Source organism: Rattus norvegicus, chromosome 2, assembly GCF_036323735.1.
Source record: "Rattus norvegicus strain BN/NHsdMcwi chromosome 2, GRCr8, whole genome shotgun sequence".
Lineage (NCBI taxonomy): Eukaryota > Metazoa > Chordata > Mammalia > Rodentia > Muridae > Rattus > Rattus norvegicus.
In genome coordinates this window covers 122,417,235-122,439,112 of record NC_086020.1, presented here as the reverse complement: position 1 = coordinate 122,439,112, position 21,878 = coordinate 122,417,235, and the positions used below count along the sequence as shown (strand labels likewise).

At 43.4% G+C, this 21,878-nt stretch overlaps 1 protein-coding gene across 3 annotated transcripts in view; it reads right to left on the bottom strand.

Moving 5' to 3' along the window:
* Window positions 1-13,304: 13,304 nt before the first annotated feature.
* The window catches only part of Afg2a (AFG2 AAA ATPase homolog A), a 191,190-nt gene continuing 182,616 nt past the window's right edge, over window positions 13,305-21,878 (bottom strand). For 2 of the 3 annotated variants that reach the window (XM_008760933.4, NM_001415082.1), the window contains exon 16: window positions 13,305-13,652. In XM_008760933.4, coding sequence (XP_008759155.1) covers window positions 13,476-13,652 — 177 coding nt within the window. In that variant the 3' untranslated portion in view covers window positions 13,305-13,475. The remainder of the gene's footprint in view (window positions 13,653-21,878) is intronic. The other variant, XM_008760934.3, reaches the window with a different exon arrangement.

The window sequence follows — 21,878 nt, the reverse complement described above, 5'->3', positions numbered from 1 at the left end:
GCCTTGGGGAGCAGGTAAGAAGTATGTTCCTTGGGAAAGACAGAGGATCTATCGTAGGAGACATCAGGGATACCAAAGCCCTCAGGAAGACGAATTTGGGCTGCTGATGCCTGACCATCTGCTGTGCCTCGGGACTGCTCTTGACGACCACAATGCTTGCATTGGAGGAAGTACATCGCCCAGCCTGGTTCAGGTCAATGCCGTAGGCTCAGGCATTTTGACCATTTGGTCCTTCTCAGTTGGTGGTGTTATGAGGTGCAGTTATGAAACTTTTAGGAGGTGGAGCCTTGTTGGAGGAGGTATATCAGTGGGGCTGCTGTGACAGTTCCTAGCCTTGTCCACTCTCTGCTTTCTTTGTATTCGAGGCTGAAGGTTGACCTCTCCGCTTCCTGACTAGTTGCCTACTGCCATGCCTCTCCTGCCACTGTAGATTCTTTTACCTCTGGAAGCCCAAGCCAAAGCAAACTTCCTTTTGGAAGTTGTTTTTTTTTTTTTTTTTTTTTTGGTTCTTTTTTTCGGAGCTGGGGACCGAACCCAGGGCCTTGCGCTTCCTAGGTAAGCGCTCTACCACTGAGCTAAATCCCCAGCCCCTGGAAGTTGTTTTTTGTCGCAGTGTTTTATCACAGAAAAGCAATGAATACAGTATCTTAACTTCAGGTAATTATCTTTTTTGTTTTAACTTTTATTTTTTAACAGAAGTGAAACTGGATTTCCTTCCCATCTCCCTCCTTTCCTCCTTTCTTTGCATTCCTGGCCCAGAATCACCCACATTGCTGCTGCTCTAGACAACAGCTGAACTCAATTCCATGCAGTGGTGAGGTCTCTCTGCCTCCTGTGCACCTCCCCCTTTGTCTCCTAGCCCTGTCACCTCTCAGTCTCCCTGTGCCCCTTCCCTTAGCTTGTCTAACTTTACAGTCCCCCTTGCTTAAAACAATGGTAAAACTTATGTTAGTTCTTTCAGTGCAGGCGGCTGTTACCTAATTCTGCATGAACACTAGAAAGTGTATAGGATTAGCTCATCCCCACTAAAGAATGTTGTCTGCAGCTTTGTTTATTGAACTTAAAAAAATTATTCCTAAGTTAGGTTCCAGGCAGAGGAGAGTAGTGTCATGACTGGAGCACATTTTCTGTTTTCATATGTGTATGCATGTAAACACACACATACATGCATGTGGAGGTCTGAGGTTGACGTCCAAAATTCATGTCCCATTGATTCTTCCTCATTTATATAGGTAAGCTCTTTAATCAACCTCAGAGCTTACCATTTGGGTCAGCTTGCTAACCTGAAACCCCCTCTCTGCCTTCTCATTATAGGTGGGTCCCCACACTCACCTGACATTTATGTGGCTCTGGGAAACTGAACTGCACTCTTCACACTCTCATGGCAAGCTCTTTAACACACTGAGCCATCTTCTCCCAGACCCCGTATTTGGCACATTTTAAGTGAGAGTGAGTCATAGTAAGAAAGACAGCTAGGACCACTGTTGCTGAGAAGAGGAGAATCAAGATTGACTCGAAGACCTGTAAACAATAGGAAAAAGTTCCTGGAAGACCAGAGTCCTATTCAGAAAGTCCTTACCTCAACCTATATTCTGAAGTGTGATCCCTACTCTTGCTCCTTGAAGTTTCAGAGTTTCAGTGCTGATACTGAGGTCTTTGGTCCCTTTGAAATTGTCTTGTGTACACGGTGAGATAGAAAGTACTGGTTTCATCCGTCTACACACGAAGATGTCTCCACAGCTCCGTTGTTAAAGATGCTGTCTTTTCTTCTGTGTATGGTTTTGGGATCTGTCAAAAATCAGGTGGCAGTGGGGTCATGGCTTTCATCTGGATCCTTGACGTAACGTTATAGGTCAGATGAGAAAGGAATCCTGGCATTTGGGAGCCAAGGACTACCACAGTGTCACACAGCACACAAGAGATTTATTGGAAAGGATAGAAGCAGGTAAGAAGCAGCCAAGAAATAGACAAAAATAGACAAAAGATAGGGTTTATATAGCATTTATTCGGGGCAGAGCTTTCCAAAATGGCGATTGGTGGGTTTTTAGGTCCAGAGCTTGGCCGTCTACGTCTACAGGGGCTAGGTCCATCACTTGTGGCAGATAGGGTGTTCTGTGGGCTAGCATTTGGGGGTTCTCTGGGGTGGGGTCTGGTCACTCCTGAGCCTGGAAGGGCTTACACTTGATTCTATTCTATTAATCAGTGTGCCTGTCTGTGTGCTTTACTGTTATGTGCTATTTTACCACTATAGCTCTGTGGTATATCTAGAAACCAGGCATGGTTAATACTTAGAGAAGTGCTTTTATTGTTCAGGATTGCTTTGGCTAGCTTGGTTTTTATGCTTCTATGAAGTTCAATTATTTTTTCAATTTCTGTGAAGAATTGAGTTGGAATTTTGATGAGGATTGCATTGAATCTATAAATTGCTTTTGGTAGGATTCCATTTTCACAATATTAATCCTGTCAATACATATATGCACAGAAGGCTTCTTTATCTCTTGGTATTTTCTTCATTTCTCTACAGTGTTTTAAAACTGTATTGGTCTTTTACTCCCTTGGTTAGATTTATTCCAAGGGTAACCCAATTTCTTTCTTGGTCTGTTTGTCTTTGGTATATAAGTATATATTCATATAAAGGAGTTTAATTGTAGTTCCCTACTGCATTCTGCTCACCCCAGAAGCAATGGGTTACTAAATAAAAAGCCCAGTGGCAGGTGTGGAAGGAATTCCTCTCCTAGAACTGGTAGTCAGAGGTACTCCATAAACCCCTGAATCAAAACAGGTTACTGTCATTCGCTCTTGCTTGCCCACCAGAACTTGATGGTTACTACCTATTGCTTTGGACACCAAACACACTGGTCACAGGCCAAGAAGAAACCAAACTGATACTGGTCAGGAAGCTTCCCTCCCCACTGCTGGCAGGTGCCATGCTGGTGGCTGCAGAGAGAAGTCATCAACACTTGTTGGGAACCCTGTGAACTACAATAATGACTCATGTGACCAGATTGCTCATAGCATATACATTATGGGGTAACCAATCACTTTCTGGATTTTAAGGCCTGCCCAACAGGAGAAAACACATGCCCAGCAAGAATTCATGGCTAGGGAGCCCCAAGACCCCAGGAGTAAACCTACTACTATTATTCTACTAAATAAACATGGTATTAACTACCCTCTAAATTAATCTGCATGACTTAGGTTAATGCAGTTCTCAGAACTCATCAGAGATGATTCTCTGCGCAGTGCAGAGACAGAAACTCACAGCTGGTCAACGTTCCAAGACTAAATATGGCGGCTCAGCCACAAGTATCACATCTGTCCCCAAAGCTCAGAGACCATCACAGAAGAAGGGAGAACAGAGTGAAACAGTGGGTTCTGAACACAATGGACTGGTCCATTCATGAACCCACAGCCACTGTGGATGCCTGCACAAGACCTGCCTAAGAGCAAACCAGTCAGCATTTTATCATGGAGTAGGGAGGGGGTCGGGAACTCCCACCAGTAACTGAGGAGCTATGGACAGTTAATGGCTTCTTAGGGAAGATGTTTTTAAGAATGTGGCTTCTAGTAGGTCGACCACACTCCCGTGGGTGGCTCCACCCCCAGGAGTGTATGGGCAGTAAAATTGGACACAGTGAAGGGGAATAAAGAGGTGGGGATGGACTTGGGAGAGGAATAGAAAGTGATTGTGATCAAAATGTATTGTGTGAAATTCTCAAATAATCCATAAAAATATTTTTTGAAAGAAAAAAATCTTTCAAAGAATGAGATCCCTACCTCCCTCAGTTTTCTGGAGTTTTCCAGTTTCTTTTCCATGTTTGTTCCATTCAAACATTTAAGGAAGCAACAACAAAAACAAACAAATGAAAACCATGTCAAAACCTGTTTATTGCAGAACGCAGGAAGAAAATAGTTGTCTGCTCCACTTCCGTTGTTACGGGCCCTAAAAGTCAGACACTCGTGATGCCATTAAGGACTGAGCTGCTTCACCCCCCAGAAGTCCTGGCCATGGCTACCTCTGACTGTGGCAGAGCCAATTCAGGTGAAAGGAGGGCACAAGTGTGGCTTTAATCCCACACCGGTGCGTCTACTGCCTTCTAAAGAGGTGGTACTGACATAGACATCAGAGAGCATGGGAGTCACAGGATGCTTGGCTGCGAGCTTCCCTGCAGCTGTAGTGGGAAGAAGACCTGGGCATCCAGGGCTGTGCGAGATGCTCCCTTCCTGCTGTGTGAGACACATGCTTCATCGTGCTCATTTACAAAAGCTGTCGCTTGTGTTTTTAATGTGCAGCGTGTCTGCGCTGTACTTCAATCAGGCTCTTTGATTCATTCATTGTCATTACTGGGTGTGGAGTGTTCAGTTTTTAGTGTGAATCACTGTCTGTCCTGGAACTTGCTGTGTAGACCTGGCTGGCGTGGGCTGTGTCTGCCTCCCAAGTCTTGGGATTAAGGTGCATGCCAGATTTGCCAAATTTCAAATGTAGTGCACATCTGTGTATTCTTTCCCCGAAACAGGACCACTAAAGAATCCACATTTGATGGAACTTTATCGCACGTTACAGCCCTTCCCATGTTTGGGTCCTCACTATTTTCTGTATTTGCCTTAATTTGTCTTTACTCCTATGGTGCACATCCCCCTTTAGCATGTGGTTGCTTTAGAATATGCAAAGAGTGTGGGGACTCGTGTCCTAGCTATACTGTTGCCTTGCTATGCCAACCTCCTCACTGTTCCCCAGAGATGGAGCTTAGTTCTAGTCCCACCTGATTGCTGACTGCTTCACTGCAGAGACCTGGTGGAGACCCTGTGTGGTCACAGAGGGAACTCTCCAGTCCTCATGCCATGGGGACATTTATGGCTCACAACTGAGGGCCTCTCAGTTTTGGTTTTTTTTTTTTTTTTTTTTTTTTTGTTTGTTTGTTTTTTGTTTTTTGGTTTTTTTTTCTTTTCTTTTTTTTGGAGCTGGGGACCGAACCCAGAAGACCGAAGCACAAGCTGGGGGCCTTGTGCTTGCTAGGCAAGCGCTCTACCACTGAGCTAAATCCCCAACCCCGGGCCTCTCAGTTTTATCAACCACCACCTGAGGACCTACTTCTTAACCAGACAACAGAATGTCAAGTGAATCAGAGCTAACATAAAGGTTTCATGTAAATAACCCAAAATAGTTTTTTCTCTATAGCTTCCCACAGGGAGGTTTGTGGCTGGCAGGAACAGCAGGTATTGGTGGGCAAGTCATGGGGTGGAATAGTCTCCAATTCTATATGCTAGAATCAGAGATCACATGACCTACCTTTCTGTTCACCTCAAACCCAGTTCTTTCTAGTTCTCAAGGTGAACCAGTAGAAGCTGGACCATTGTGGCACACACCTTTAGTCCTAACACTCAGGAGGCAGAGGCAGGTGGATCTCTGTGAGTTTGAGACCAGCATGGTATACAGAGTGAGTTCCGGCAGAATAGATTCCCATGATTCTGGTGGGTGAGCACTCACAGCTTGTCTCTACGCCCAGGAGGCTGTGGGGAAAGCTCTTCCTACTGTGTGCCACTGGGTGTTGTTGGAGGCTTTGATGTTTTTTTGCATCAAAGTGCATTTTCAAAGATAGAAAACAGAGGAAGAAAGTCTAACCAATACAAACATCAAAACAACATGACCTTTCTGCCATAAATTAAGGGGCTGGAGAAATGGCTTTCTACAGCTGGGATATTTGATGTGCTGAACTTGCTGGGTTGGCAGATTAATCGCATTTATACTGGGAAAGTATTCCAGGACATTAAAGGATTTATTTGTTTGCTAATCTGCTTCAGGCTCCAGAGGCCTTGTTACAAAATAAGGGGGCGGAAGGAGAGGAGAAGGGGCTGAAAGGAGGGGCTAGGAACAGGACAGGATTTCTTCCCGTTGGCCAGGCAGTTTTGTTAACCTAAAGAGGCCAGAGCTCTCCAGCACCATAGGAACCTCCAATACAGCCTCTGTGTTTATGAGACAAAGAAGTCTGCTTGTTTGCTCCTTACCTTAGAGTTAATGTGATCTTCCTCTGTAAACACAAGCAGGACTCTTGTTTTAAAAATCTAGGATTCAGAAGTGTCTGCTTGAGAGACAAGCAGATGGAAAAATACATGGGGAATTCTGGGAGATTTACTGAGGGGGGCTGCTGCCGATGGCGGTTTTCATCTGAGGCAGTTCCCTTTCTTCCCATTTTGTAAAAAACTTTTTTTCCCCAAATGCAAACAAACATTTGCTTTCCTGTTGCCTTTTCCCCCTGCGGACAGGCTACGAAGTGCGCTAGCCAAACAGTCTCTTAATCTCTTTTCCAAAGACTATAACCTTCTTTTGGCAAACCAGCGATTTTATTTTGTTCCCCAGCACCTTGACAATGCTCAGAAAACATAATCCTCTCCTCACAATGGAATCTCGGCTTTGCTCTTCTATCCCCAGCAGCCCAAGCGATGGAATTAAAGGACAGTTAAGCTTTTCCAGCGAGGCATTTCCTTCCTTGAGGTCCTCATAGAAAAGTCTGCTTTATTTTTAGTAATATCCTGGCTCCTGGTATTGTATTTGTGCACATAATCCCTCCACAATAACGCTAGCTGTCTGGTGGCACGTCCCCCCAAGGAACTCAAAGGCCTTTACAGACGTTAATTAATTCTCCCAGCACCCGGGTGAGATGGGTGGGTGTTCCATTCCGATCTCTGTATTATTATTCCCACTTTGTGATTTTGCCAAAATTCTTTTGCCTTCCTCCCCAGTGTGTTTCCGAATGGAATTCATCCTCGGTGCCTGGGCTGGCTGGTTAAGTCCACAGGAAAGGAAGAAACCAGAGTAAAACAGAAGAGGCGGGTGAAGGGCACTGTCAGGCCAAGAAGGCTGGGCTGCTGGGACACAGGGTGCTTCATGTGCTGTCTCCCGGCTTCTCCACTGATGCACAGGGAAATAAGAGGAATGTACAGCCCTCCCATTCACCAAGAGTGGAGGAGAGCTTAGTCTGGGAACCACAGTAGACAAGATGCTCATGACTACCAACAAAGAGGCAAGAACCAGAAAGACACTTCTGACATTTCCCAGCCTCTAGCAAGGACATTTTGGGAATTATTTCTGGGTCTCAGCCCTACCAGAACAGCTGACACCTCCTGTTCTCATCAGCACAGGTTCTTCTAAGGTAGAACTGTCTTTCTGGATCCCTGGTCATGTAAAATGTACTGATGCTGACGAGTTCTTTCATGATAGAGGACAATCTCTTTGGGGGGCAAGGGTAGTTGGTTGAAAACACTTAGTACAGAGCCAGCAAGATGGCTCAGCTGGTGAAAGCCTTTGCTGTCAAGGCTGACAATTTCGGGGACCTTCTGAGAAAAGAGACAACAGAACCCTCCAGAAAGTTGTCCTCTGACCACTACATGCCTATTGTGGCACAAGCACGCTGGCACAAATACAAAACTATTAACTTTTAGTTTTTAAAAAATAAAAGCACAACTCCTTTACAATAAAAATGGTTGAGACAACTTAAAAATGGAGGGCACAATGGACTTTCGGATCCCAGAGAAGGTCCCAGGCTGGTTCTTGTAGCAGAGTGGCAGGGACTTGTAGGCACACAGCTGAAGAGAGGAATGAGCACTGATGTGTAGGCAAGGTGGACAAATTGATTTTGTTTGTTTCTGTCTTTGCTGGTGAGGTTTTCCGGCTTTAGCAGATACCCTGGGGAGTTAAGAGGTAAGGTCACTTGGACCTAAGTGGCCACCTGGAGGAGCTTGTGAGAGCAGGGGCAGTGTGAGGGTGAGAAAGGGTGACAGCAGACAATGTGAGGAGCAGGCTGTGGAATGCTCATGGTGTCACTGCCAGTCTGTAGTTGATAGACATTATGGGCTCCACCAGGGAATCTGAAAAAGTACTTGAGGTAAGATTTGCAGAATGGACTTTTGGTTAGCGCTGGGAAGGAAGATGTGAATTGTATATGAACCAGAATGTGACCTTATTCTATTGGAGCTGACAGTCAAGTCTAGGGATGACAAGCCTTGTTAACTTGACTGCATCCACTAGTTCTCCAGGACCCGATGGAGGCTTTGGAAGCAGGCCTTTGTGTTGGAGTTGCAGGTTCATGATTCAGGTCATGTTTGTTTCCACATACTTGCCTGTACCTACACAACTTCCTAACTTTATCTTTCTTTCTACTGTGGTTCCTTTTCTTCTAATTTTGCATTTGTCATCTTTAAAAGATCCAGTTGCAAGTTGTATTGTTTCCTGGTTCTGCTATTATGAACTGTCACCTCTGTGGATTAAATTGACACAAATGGATGATTAGCTCCCAGGATTTGAAGTGGGCCATTTAAATGGAGTTGTGGTTTAAATTGACTAGTTTAATTCACTAGTGGCTAGTTAGTTAAGTCATCCTGGAGGCTCTAGAGTTCTCCTGCCTTGTCCAGAGCATTATCCTCCGTATCCTGAAGTCCTTTCTTCAAGCACAAAGCCAGCTGTGCTTCTTTACCTCTTCAGACCCATAGCAGGTCTATTAGGAAGTCAAGGACTGTCAAGAGCCTTACTGTACGTGCAAAGTCACTCAGGCCATCTAGTCAACTGTGCTACCCACTGGGCAGTGTTCCTTGAACCCACTGACCTTCCCATCTACAGGACTTCTTTCATGACCAAGGAATCATTTAAGTAGGCTTTTGTTTTTGATACTGCTCCTGCACTGAGTTGTTTTCTCCACTACATAGTTAGAAAGCATGAATCACATCTGCACACAGCTGACTGAGGCTGCAGTGTTAAGAGATGCTGCTGCTTGCAGTTCAAACACATTTGCTGTGGATTGTTATTCTATCTTGGGACAAGGTATCAGGTCAAGAGGAGCTTTTCTTCCCTTTTTAATAGCAGCATAATGTCTTACTGTATGAATAAGCTATATAGATTTAAATAATATTGGGTAATTGAACTGTTTAGAATACTGTTATTATGCAAATAAGGCTGAAGCTTTCCCTTTGCCATTCTTCCCCAAGAATAGAGTAGAATTTCTGAATCAGAGGGTAGTTAGTGTCTAGAGATTATCTTTATTAATTCCCTCCCATAGTTTACCGATAGTCTATTTGTCACACCTTTCAGCATTTGAACTGGTATAAGTATTTTAATTACTATCTTGAGTCCACCCCACTAGCCTTACCCTTCACTTAAATAGCATTCAACTGACTTTAAAAAAAATTATTTTTATGTATATGAGTACACTGTAGCTATCTTCAGACACACCAGAAGAGGGCACTGGATCCCATTACAGATGGTTGTGATCCACCATGTGGTTGCTGGGATTTGAACTCAGGACCTCTGGAAGAGCAGTCAGTGCTCTTAACCTCTGAGCCATCTCTCCAGCCCTGAACTGACTTTTAACATGCTGCTTATTGTTCAGGCTTTAATGATTCTGGCGTCAAGATGTAAAATGCTGCTTAAGTTTCAGTTCTCTGTTGTTTTCAAATAAGGTATTTATTTGTTTTCTGAAATATGCTCAGGTTGTCTTGAGAGGAACAAGCAAGTTAAGCACCTATGCCCTTCCAGGCAGGCCTCCAGAAAGAGAAGAACATGAGCAAGGACTCCATGGGCTTCACTTTCAGAAAGTTACCTAGACAGACCAGGAGATTACCTCATTCTAGCTGTCTAGGATTTTTCTGTAGTTGTCCTCTCATCAGGATGTGTTCAACAGATACTCAAGCCTGTAATCCCAGGTCTTGGGAGCCTGAGACAGAAGGATTGCCTTGAGTTGAAAACCAGCTTGGGGTATAGAGTGAGACCTAGTCTTAAACTAAATGCAAACTGTACCTTTCTCACACACGAGGTAAGAACCCAACCATTTTTCTGGACAGTTCAGGTTGAGTTGTCAGTTATGAAGAGATAAAAGGAAGAAACCTAACATGTTTTCAATGTTAGGTAAACAGACAAAACCCAAATTATTTAAACCTTTTAGAACACTATGAAGAAGTCAATATCAATATCCCTGAAATGCCAAAAGAATGAATCACAAGTACAAACTTCTGACCAGATGTCAAAAAGTAAGCCACATGAAGACAAAAAGCTGGTTGTTTTCCTGTTAAACTTAAATAGGCCATGCCCTGTATTATGCACAACAAACGCAAACAGTATGATCATGTACCACTTGTCCACACACACAAAAGCCTTTGGGATCAGAAATAAAACCCTTAAGACAAAGCTGGCATAAACAAGCAGTGTTGATACCTGGCCTGGTCTTTTGTGTGTTTCCTAACAGTATTGTTGTAAAAAGGGCACAAGTCAAATGAGGTAATAGCTCCATTTATGGTAAAACTGAAGATATGGGCTGGGTTATTGCAACCCATGTATGTAGTGTGGGTCTGGAACTTTGCCTGGTGGTACTGTGGTAACAGAGAAAAGACAAGACACACAGACACACATACAGGAGAACTGGGGCCAGGTTGGGTTGTGCACTCTGATGAAGGCAGCTACTGCCAGCAACCTAGAGCCTCATTATGTTTATTAGTACATCATAGGAGGTCTTGGTACAAAGTATCTAATAGTTGAGCAGGCTCAGGCTGCAAATCCAGGAGGAAGAAGCTGCAGTTGCTAGCTTTTGTACACACTGGTTACTTGCTAACACTACAGTTCCTTTCTCAAGTCACACCCATATGGAGACCTTGCTATGGCCGAGCCCAGGTCAATTACTTCCTCTGCTCTCTCTGACTAGTGCTCTAAAATCCTTTCCAACCCTGAGCTTCCATCTCCTTTGCACTACTACCGTAACACCATGCAAACAGATCTCCCAGGTTCAGAGTGTTCCGAGGTGCAAGGCATTAAGTTCCCTCAGCAAACACATCTCTTTCCTAGCTCTATCTCTTCCTGTATCTTACTTATGCTGCATTTCATTCTTGTACACCATGCTCCAGAGTCCTTAGACAGAATGTGAGTGCCACGGATTATGATGCAAGTCCATGGATCAATTGTGGTCGTGATGCTCATAAGGCCTACTTAAAACTGAAGCAACTGATACATACACATGTGATTTCCATTTGAGACAGGGCCTTGCTGTGTAGGCTTACACTTACATTCAGCTTCATGCTTTAAAGCTTATCGACTCTTCTAAGATGTTTTGTCAGCTCAACTCTGCCTCTGATTATTCTCAAGTGCCACTGTGTTCTATTGCATGACTTCTCTGACACTTCAACTGTTCTTACAAGTACAGGTAGGTCTATTGTTCTAAACCTCTTCAAATTGTCACACTGCACACCAAAGACCCATGACTATAGGGCTGCTTTCTGAGGTGGCTGCACCTGTTTACATGGTATCCCCGGATCCTCATTCTTGGGGATTACAAACACTTTGCTGTGGATGTCTGCGGCTTGGAACCTCCAGCAGCTGAGGGTAGGCATCTTCCTGCAACCAGAGAAGCTGCTGGTCACCTTACGGCCAGTTCTTGCATGGATTCATGCTTTTGTGGGAATCTGAAGGTGTGTCAAACCTCAACCCTGTGGCTAAGTCTATAGGCCTCTTTCAAATATCCAAAGCACAGGGCAAGTATGAGGCTTCTGTGGTCTCCTCTGCCGAGGAAGAACTTCTAGTTTACCCATGCACTGTGGGAGTGGGCAGTACGTGAAACTGAGCTCAGTTACAGCTTTTTATAAGGTAATACGCAAACTCCTTTGTTGGCCAAGAGCAACATCTTCCTTTGCCCTACTTGAGTCAGGTCAAGTTCTGGTTTGTACTTCTGCGGAAAAAGGTGTTCTCCTCAGATTGTTGGCCAGTCCTTGCGGAATCAGATTTTCTCTTACTTTCCTGGATTCTGGGTCATATACAGGAAGAAGCTGAGGTCCTTCCTCTTCACAACTTTATTTACAAGTAACTAAAGTGAAAACGGGAGTACAAAAGTAGCTTTGAGATTTTACCTTAGTGTGTAAGCCTAATTTCTTTATTCCAACTCAGGATCTCATGTAGTACAGGCTGGCTACGTGCTATGTAGCCCAGGTTGGCCTTGAGTTCCTAATCCCATATTTCTACCTCTCAGTAGATTTTAGGATTATGCCACTAAGCTCAGTTCTAACCAAACCATCTGAAAAATGAAATTTTCTACACTGTTACATTTGAGGTGCGCCTAGTGTGCTTGATCAAACATTCTGATATTATTTTATATATAATATGTAAATATAATCTGATGGCATAGCACTAACTAGGAACAGTCTTCATTCTTTAAGTGAACTTATGTGACCAGAGCTGTCATGCAAGCACACTGAACACTGATGGGAGGAACAGCTGAGATGTGCCTGCAGACAACTTCAGCCACAGAGCTGCACCTGCAGGGTGATAGTCAGGAGTCCCTGACTGTCTGGTTCTCAGACACCGGCTGCTAGTGCTCCACTGCTCGGGGGATCACTGCGACAGACGTTTTTCCAGGTTTATGTAACATTAAAGTGGGGTGTGTGTGTGTGTGTGTACATGCTACAGTACATATGTGGATCAAAAATAACTTGTTGGGGGTTGGGGATTTAGCTCAGTGGTAGAGCGCTTGCCTAGCAAGCACAAGGCCCTGGGTTCGGTCCTCAGCTCCAGAAAAAAAAAAAAAAAAAAAAAAAGAAAAGAATAACTTGGTTTCTCTCTGTATACCATGTGTGTCCCAGGGATCAAACTCAGGTTGTTAGGGTTGGTGGCAAGTGGCTTTACCTGATAAGCCATCTTGATAGTCCCACTTAAATTTTAGGTTTTCTTTTTAATCAAAAAGTAACTGGCAACTGGCATGTACTTATATATTAAAACTGGTATACATCCTGAATTGCTTACAGTATCTTATAAAAGCTGGGAATACCTTTTGGGCTCAAACTGGCCTTATACTTTAACTTTCCTAGCCTTCCAAGAGTATTGTGATAATTTCATGTGTTCTGGTCATAAATGCAGGTGACAACAATAGCAATGGGAACAGTACACTTAAAACTAAAACCTGGCTGGCCTTTCAGGAGTGTGGACGAGAGATGGGAGATGTAGCTCAGATGGCTGAGCAATTTCCTAGCATACACTGGGCTCTGGGTTCAAGGTTCAGCCCTGCATAAACAGTGCAGGGGAATATACCTGTAACTCCAGCACTTGGGGGGCAAGTTTAAGGTCACAACCTCCAACCTCCCTGGCACAGAATTAGGCTTCACAAAATCTTATCTTTAAAGCAGAGACCTGGTGATACTCTTCATGATGTCCTTATGCAAACACATTTTTCATGTTGTATAAAACAAACTTCTATTATCCCACACTGACAAGAATTCTGGAGTAAGGAAATAATACAAGGGCGAATATATACTGTTGAAAAATCAAAAGGTAAAACTGGTTTGAACACATGCCCGGAGAAATGTTTATTGTACTAGAATGACTCAAAACATTTGGCTCTTCAACTCCAGTGAGGATTTCAAACATTTACCTATTAAGAAACCGTAAACACTCTCAAGACAAAATTTGAATACAAACTTTTTTCTAGAAAATATATGCACATAGGTATTTCTTAGACCATGTGTAACCCACTCTTCTCTTGGTAATCTTCATAAAAGCGCCTCAGTGACTCCGGGATTCTGGGTGTCACAATGCTCAAGGCTTGAGTGAAATGCCTCTTCATAATGCAGTCAGCTTTAATGTTTTCTTCCAGAGCTAGGAGAGCGGCCTCCTTGCAGACTGCTATGATCTGAAAAAAAAAGGAGGCAGAAAACAGTTAGTACTCTTTTGTAGACAAATTATTTTTAACATATTTATCTCTGGAATGACATTCAAAAAACTCTTTTTAAGAGTTCTAGGACAGCCAGGGTTGTTACATAGAGACACTTTGTATTGGGGAAAAAAACCTAAAAAACCAAAACCCTTTTTATTTTTGAGATTATAATATAATTACATCATTTCTTCCTTCCTTTCCTCTTTCTAAAACCTATGTATCTCACCACTCTCTTCCAGGTTCATGGCCTCTATTTCTTTGGTTGTGTGGGGTGTGTGTGTGTGTGTGTGTGCGTGTGTGTGTGTGTGTGTGCGTGTATAGAGTTCAAACTATGCAAGTACAATTTGCTCAGTCTGTATTGTCTTTCTTGTATGTATATTTTAAGGGTTGATCATTTGGAATTACAAAAAAAAATATATATATATACCTCTGTGTGCTCTTCTTTGGGGGTAGGTTTCTCTTGCTCTCCATGTTAGCGTGTCTATATGTATCATCATTTTACAGGTTCCATTCAGGCAGCCATGTTGGTGATATTTCATGTTGAGTGTAGCTTCTGACATGTGGTGTGACTTCTGAACTATGAGCACATCACTTTGGGAGTTGCTCAAATTAATGTTTAGTGTTTTGGTAGTGATATAAATGGACCCAGGGCCTCACATTATGTTATGCAAACACTTTAAGTTTACATATGGAAAAAGCAACCATATACAGAGCAGTTCTTTCCTTCTTTCCAGAGCAAACTAGAGCCAGCACAAAGCTATATGACAAGCAGCCATGTGGGAGAGTGGACTGCAACAGGAAACTTGGTAAGGTTGAATGAGTTCAGAGTCCCAGGTACCCAGCTGAGATGGTAGGCAGCTCCTTGCTCCCTACCAGATTCCTGGCCTGGAACATGAGCCACACTTCCCATATAGGAAATGTCATGTAGCCCAGAACAGAGTTTTCCATGCTCATAAGGTACCTAGAGGCCCTGAGGGTTCACCAATAAGCTTCCTTATGTGGACACTCCTCCCTGCAAAAGGTATTTAATCTCTGGAACACCCTGAGAAGTTGGAATCACCAATACTCCACAATGAACAACCAATAAACAGTTTGGAACCAAAGGACTGTCTCTTTCATCAAGAAGTGCTTGGGAGCATGGAGAAGGCCTTCATCTACAGAGCCACAGCCTAAGTCTCCCACAGAAGACCCCTCTGCACTCCCAGACAACCACCACTAAGATAAGGACAATCACAAGTGATCTAAGCCGGAGTTCCCCACTCCCCTGGCTTTGTTTTCATCCTCAGTCCCCAACTCCATTCCCAATTCCCCTCTACCCCGTGGTGCCTGGATGTCCAGGAGTTTGGGATCCCACAGCCCAGGGCCCTTCATAACAGGCCCAGGGATCCCCAACCCTCAGTTCCTAATTCTTCTGTGTGGTTTTCTAGCAGCTACTGGATTCCTGGGAGTCAGGGAACCCCAGCTTTGGCCCCCCACATTCTAGGCTGCATTTTACCACCCCCTGAACCATGTATTTGCACTTTGTTTAAATCCAGAACCTGACAAAGTGGCTCAGGGTAAACGCAGTCTAGTGTTCTGTGTTTCATCTGCCCAGTACCCTAGCAATGAGGCAAAACATGGACCCACATATGCATTGTTAAGTGTGTATAGCCAGGACATGATACAGTTGGCTAAGGATAGGCTACCTGTGAAGTTTTGGAGGAAGGAGACCTTAACAGAGGTACTATGATGCAGAGTACCCCTAATCACAGCACAGAGTTTGTACATATATTTCAACCTTTGCTGTATGACCAGCATATGAAACATTTCTTTCCTGTATCTCCTTTGATGAGCTCTAGATTCCTGGTAATATCAGAAAAGTGGATTGTTTCCTCAGGGAGAAAAGCTGGGGGAACTGAGAAGAATCTAGAGAGAAGATAGAATTGATACAGAGAGGAGGAGAGCACATGAGATGAAAATACTAGGGAAGGAAGTTCAGTGGATTTCAGAAAGCTGAAGCAGGCCTCCGCCAGTGTTGTTTCAAAGATACACTTCATTACTATGGTGAATGGGCTCACTGGATGAAAAGAGATTTTCAGTTTTCAAGACCAAAAAGAATGATGAGTGAATACTAGCTGCACCCTATATAGGTGAATGAAAGCTAGGTGAAACAGTCGACCCACTTTACTGAAAATGGTTCCTTTGTTTAGCTAGACAAGCAGATACAAATAGCTTTGACGGTTTCAAATGCGCGCGCGCGAGCGCGCACACACACACACACACACACACACACACACTCACACGGGGTGGGGGAGTGAGCACACGCTGAGGTGGGAATACATACATACATACATACATACATACATACATACATACATACGTATGTATACGGGTGACTTCATCAAATTTCAACAGTGTAACTATTAGTTCTGGGCTCATTATTGAGCAAATAAGCTAACTACAGTGGTTATGCTTTTCTGAAGCATGTTGATACTTTTCTGAAAATAAAGTGGCTACAAAACTGCTAAGGCAGAAAACATAGCAAATGCAACATGGTGATCTCAGTGGGAACTTGAGAGCCTCCACAAAGGGAGGTGAAAGGCCTTAATAGGAGAGTGCTTCCACCAACTCACCTAAGAATCATCTCTTTCACCCAGACAAGGTATAAGCATCACTGTTAAAGCAGGGACTGCTGGAGGATCCCTTCCTCTCTCTCTGATAGTATAGAGAAGATATCCAGAGTGTAGCTCTCTCTTGGATAAGGGAAAGAACAAAGTGCTAGACTGGGTCAACAGTACATTTTATTGACCCAATCTGAGATTTATCCTAGAAAATACAGTCCAGCAACCTAGTTATTTTCTGAATATCTCCTATAAATGTTAGACAAACACCAACTCTATACTCTTTCATTTGCTCTGTAAGTGATGCCTTAAGTTTAAACACTTACGAAAGCACATACTGACCACAAGAAGATACATATAATGTGGTGGTGGTGTTGGGAAGGGGGACTTGATAAGGAGATGATCAAAAGGATGATCCACAAAAGGATCAAAAGGATGCCTGGAACCTGGTTCTCATGGTCATCAGGTCAGTGGATAGGGCACAAAACAAAACAAAACAAATGATCTGGTCTGGTAATGTAGTGATTAAATTGGAACAGAAATAAAGCATTTACCTTGAAGGTAGATGCTTATAATCTGGAGCTTCTAGTATGTATTAATATCTGAGAATGGCCTTGATTTTAATAAAAAAATTTCATCTACATTGTTGGATAGAACTTTAAAACAGAGAGGTGGGAACATTTGGATTAGATGGGGGGTTCTGAAGAACCTTTGAAGGAAGACAAATTCGAGACATATGCTGAATACTGGGTGGGCCTCATGTCAGAGTCATCCTCACAGCTGTATCCAACCTGCATGCATTCCATGGGCCCATGAAGCTATGAATGTGGCTAACACAGAATCATAAACTGCAAGCTTTATGAGATGTCTAGTAACTCAACTCATGGATCTTAGTTCATCTCTAGATAAAACACTGCCACAGTGTCACCAACTGGAACCTGTGGCAGGAGTTGCCACTGTATTTCCTACTGATGAGTTTCAGCACTTATGTCAACACACTTCACCTTGTTCCTTGATATCATGTTGTCTTTATCTTGTACCATGATAGGACTGCTTGTAAAACCAAATTACACAATTCTTTCTTGCTACACCATTCTTCTTTCATACCACATGTACTTAACAATATACAATCAAAAAGAGAATAGACAGTATGGACGCCTTTGCCAGGCTTTCACTCTCTAGTTAACACCAATAGACTAGCTGTCCTGTGAAGCAACTACAAAAGGTCAAATATAAGATTTAGAGGTGTGAGGAACTGTATCTGTCTTTCGTCACCATATACCAGCAGGGGATGAACACACTGACTTCCAGGAAGGAAAACCATAGTATTTTGCCTAGAAAGGAAGACACTGTTGTTTTGAAAGAATTTAGACAGCCAGACAGCCAGCCACAGACACACACACACACACACACACACACACACACACACACACACACACACACACAGAGAGAGACACACAGAGACACAGACATACAGAGAGAGAGAGAGACAGAGACAGAGAGACAGAGACAGAGACAGAGAAGGGGGTGCATTTGAATAGAATAAAAGTGAGAAAGGTGATTAGAGAGGTCTCTCAGTGAGTAAAAATCTCACCACATAAGCCTGATTACCTGAGTTTGATTTCCAGAGTAGGAAAGAAACCATTACCAAAAGTTGTCCTCTGACTTCCACGTGTGTGCTAGGGCAGCAACAAGAAAAAGAAAAAAATGCAGCTCCAATGGACCAGGCCAACATTCCCCCTGGGAGATATCAATGAACAGTACTCCATGATCCAAGAAGTCTAGGCCAATGTAAAATGGTCTGCTCCACTCAAGAAATAGGCAGGAGAGAAGCTAATAAGACTTTGAAGTCCAGCAATGACAGCTGCTCAGTTTGCTTTAACTCACTTATGTTAGTGTTTTGTCCTCAAGATTCATATGCTTGAGCCTATGTCCAAGGTGGCAGCATTAGGGTGTGGAGCCTCTGGGCTGTTAAGCCACTCCTCCACCAGCAAGGATAGGCTTGGTACCCTTATAGAAGAGGTCTTGTGAGCTGGTCTGACCCTTCTAATACACAAAGACATGGTGAGAAAGCCCTGTCTTAAAAATCCATGTGTCTGATATGTGGTTCTGCAGGCACCCGAATTGTGAATAGCAACTGGGTAGTGCCTATCAATTAGCCAGTCAATCTGACACAGTATCTGGAATGAGACAAAGACACCCAATGTTTCTAACAGAACTGTTCTCCTTTCCCATTTTTAGCAGATTATCAATAAATCAATAGTCTTTTTAGTAAAAAAAAGATATTCTGCTGATATTCTTTTTCTTTGAAAAATTCTTATTATATTTATTTCTCAAAGGTGTGGGTGCTTGCCATAGCACAAGTGTGGAAGTCAGAAGACAAAGGACAGAAGTCAGTTCTGTCATGTGTGTCCTGGGGATTGAACTCAGACTGTCAGGCTTAGTGGCAAGCACCTTCATCCAATGAGCTATCTTGTATAACTATATCAGAAAACTTACTCAAGGCCAACAGCATAGTTCTTGCCCTTTTATATCCCTTAAACTCTGGGGGCGAGGAGAGACGCACGAGGAACAGACAGACATAGGGAGGAGCTAAGAAGAGGGATAGAGTCTGACAGGAGCCACAGCCTCCATGTTTATCACCAGGCTTCTACATATGCACGCTATTCCACTGAGGCCAGGGTCTGCAGTGCTTTACTTGTATTTTATATACTCTTGCCTGTTACACCTTCAAGTTCCTGAAATGAACAGAAATAAACATTGCTTATTATCATGTTGTATTTTGGTGGTGTGTGATGGTGGCTTCAGTCACTTCTGCTAAGAGTTAGAAACTTTGTCAAGAATATAAATGTATTCTTTCTGAGAGATCCTTTTTCAGTATACCAAGATTTGTCACAAGATGTTTCTGCAAAAATATGTATGTGTAGTAATGTATGTTAGTTTAGAGGACTTGAATGGAAATTTGCTAAAAATGAAACATGAAAACATCCAAACAGGTATTTTCCCTGGTGAAAGAACCCTGTGACCAGCAAGGCTGTCCTGGACCCTCTTCTCTGCCGTAAGCATCAGAATCGATACCTACATTTTCATGTGTCTTGCTGGGAGGCTGAAACATGTTTGTATGAATGAAAAGAAAAACAAGACAAAAACTAGGAGATTATGCCCAAGGACCTCACTATCAGAGCCAGTCTTAAGATGTGTTTTGCTTCAATGGCTGCCATACCACTTCTTTTGGTGCCTACACACCACAAATTTTCATTTATTCAGCAGTTAAAATAGAGCTGATGATTAGTTATCTAACAAAAACATAAGACATACAAAAACACCATGTCAAAGAATTAAGTGAATTTGAGATGAACACCAAAGAGGAAGAGTCTGCTACTAAAACCCTCTACAAGTCACCAGGTTCACCTAACAGTGCATCTTTTTAAATGAGTAAGGTGTTGGCAGTGGAGATGGAGGCTCATGTGAGTGAGAATTTCATTCTCTGTGTGTGCTTCTGCAGCAGCGCCCCAGGATGAGAAGCCTCTTGACCACTGAGCCTTGGGAAACCTAATTACTTCACTTCTAAATGTAAAAGGGCAAAAGAGGCAATTGTGTGGAATTCTGAACAATGTCCTACTTCACTGTAGAGAAAAAGGAAACTTCTTATATATATAGCCTATGGTTCTTTTCTCCAACCCACCAGAGAAGCAGAGTTTAAACAGGTGTCTGGCACAGCAAAATACAGGCAGGACAAGAGCAAAAACTAAAACCAACATGGCTTCTGAGAAGACAGCAATGCTTTTAAAAACATGATGAAAAGTTCAGGCCAATGCTGTCTACTAAAAAGTAGTCAACAGGTCAACATGACCGTGCTTGGCAGTTTCCTGAAGTTGTATTCCCTGTGTGCTAGAGCCTTTCCTATCCTTATTCCTTTCAGCCGCACAGTGGAACCAGCTTCTTTTCTGGTGAATGTAGCATCACAAGCAGCAACTTAAGTCGTTGCTTCCAGGTCCAGGCAAGGCCCGGGGGAATCTGCACTCTGCTACCAGACAAGCACAGTGACGGTGAGAACAGGGAGGTTGGAAGCTTGGAGGTGGGGCTGCTGCAGCAAATGCCTTGGGATCAAGTGGGGGAGGAGCAGGAGCTGCCCCCCCCCCCAAAGCATTAAGTTCTAGCTAACGTTTCTAGTATTCTACCTCAGAAAGTCATTATCCTCAAAGTGACACAACCAATAAATAGGTCACCCAACACACAGAGCTTCATGTGGACATAGAAGAGGTGGATACGCAGACATAAAAGACCCAGATTCAAATGGACTAGGCAACTTTAGATGGGCAAAACACTTTCTACTTTTTCTTCTCTTCTCCTGCTCCTTCTTTTTGTTTTTCAAGACAGAATTTCTCTGTGTGGCCCTGGCTGTCCTGGAACTCCCTTTGTAGACCAGCCTGGCCTTGAACTCAGAGATCTGTCTACCTCTGAGTGCTGGTACATTTTTTTAAAAAAGGTACCACCATGCCTGGGTACCTTTTAAAAAATGGTACACACACACACACACACACACACACACACACACACACACACACACACACGTTTATATGTATGTATGTATGTATGTATGTATGTATGTATGAAAGAATGTTTTGCTTTAATGTGTGTACCTGAGAGATCAGAAGAGGGAGCTGAATCCCCTGGAACTAGATCTTTGTAGGCCACCATGAGGGTGCTCAGAACCAAACATGTCAAGTGCTCTTAACCACTGGGCCATCTCTCCAAATCAATCAATCTCTCTCTCTCTCTCTCTCTCTCTCTCTCTCTCTCTCTTGGTGATGGAATGGAGTGCCTATTTTTTAGGTGTTCTACTACCAAGCTACACATCTCTAGTCCATCAAAATGTCTGTACCCATATCGTAGCTGGCTTTGAACTTGTAGGTAGTCGACAATGTTACAGAACTTCTGATTCTCTTGCCTCCACTTCCTCAGTGCTGGAATCACAGGTGACCCCCACCATGAATAGCTGTGCTGGGGGGCTAATCTAGGGTTTCCTTCATGCTGGGAAAGCACTGTACTAGTTGAGCTACATCCCAAACACTCCCCTTCTCCCTTGAAAAACTTACTTCTTGACAGTTGAACTTACACCCTGTTAACGGTACTCCCGAGGATGGCTTAAGACACTGTATATAGTTTAACTTCCAGTGCACCTGAGAGACGGTGATTTCAGAGTACAAAGGTACAGACAAGCTGTTGCTCCTTGCTGGAACTGGTGAGCTGCTCAGGGAGGGCTGCAGGACTTCAGCGGACCTTTTTCCTTCCTTGCAGCTGCACACAGAACCCACAATGGCCCAGAAGCCGTCTGGGCTACTCCTGCTGTTTGGCAGGAAGAAAGCACGCCATCCAGCGAGGCCTAATCTCAGCTTCTTTGTATTTCAAGTGTAGTAAATAGCTTTAAAAAATCAACCAAAAGAAATGGGCCGCAATGCTTAAAAAATTCTTAGGTATTCTCAGAAAGTGGTTTTGTTAAAAGCGTCTTCTGTCTGGAACACCTGTGACCTGTTGAGCTTAATTGGGCTGCAGCTGGCGCTGATTGTAGCGCAGCCGCTGGAGCACTGGCACGACATTG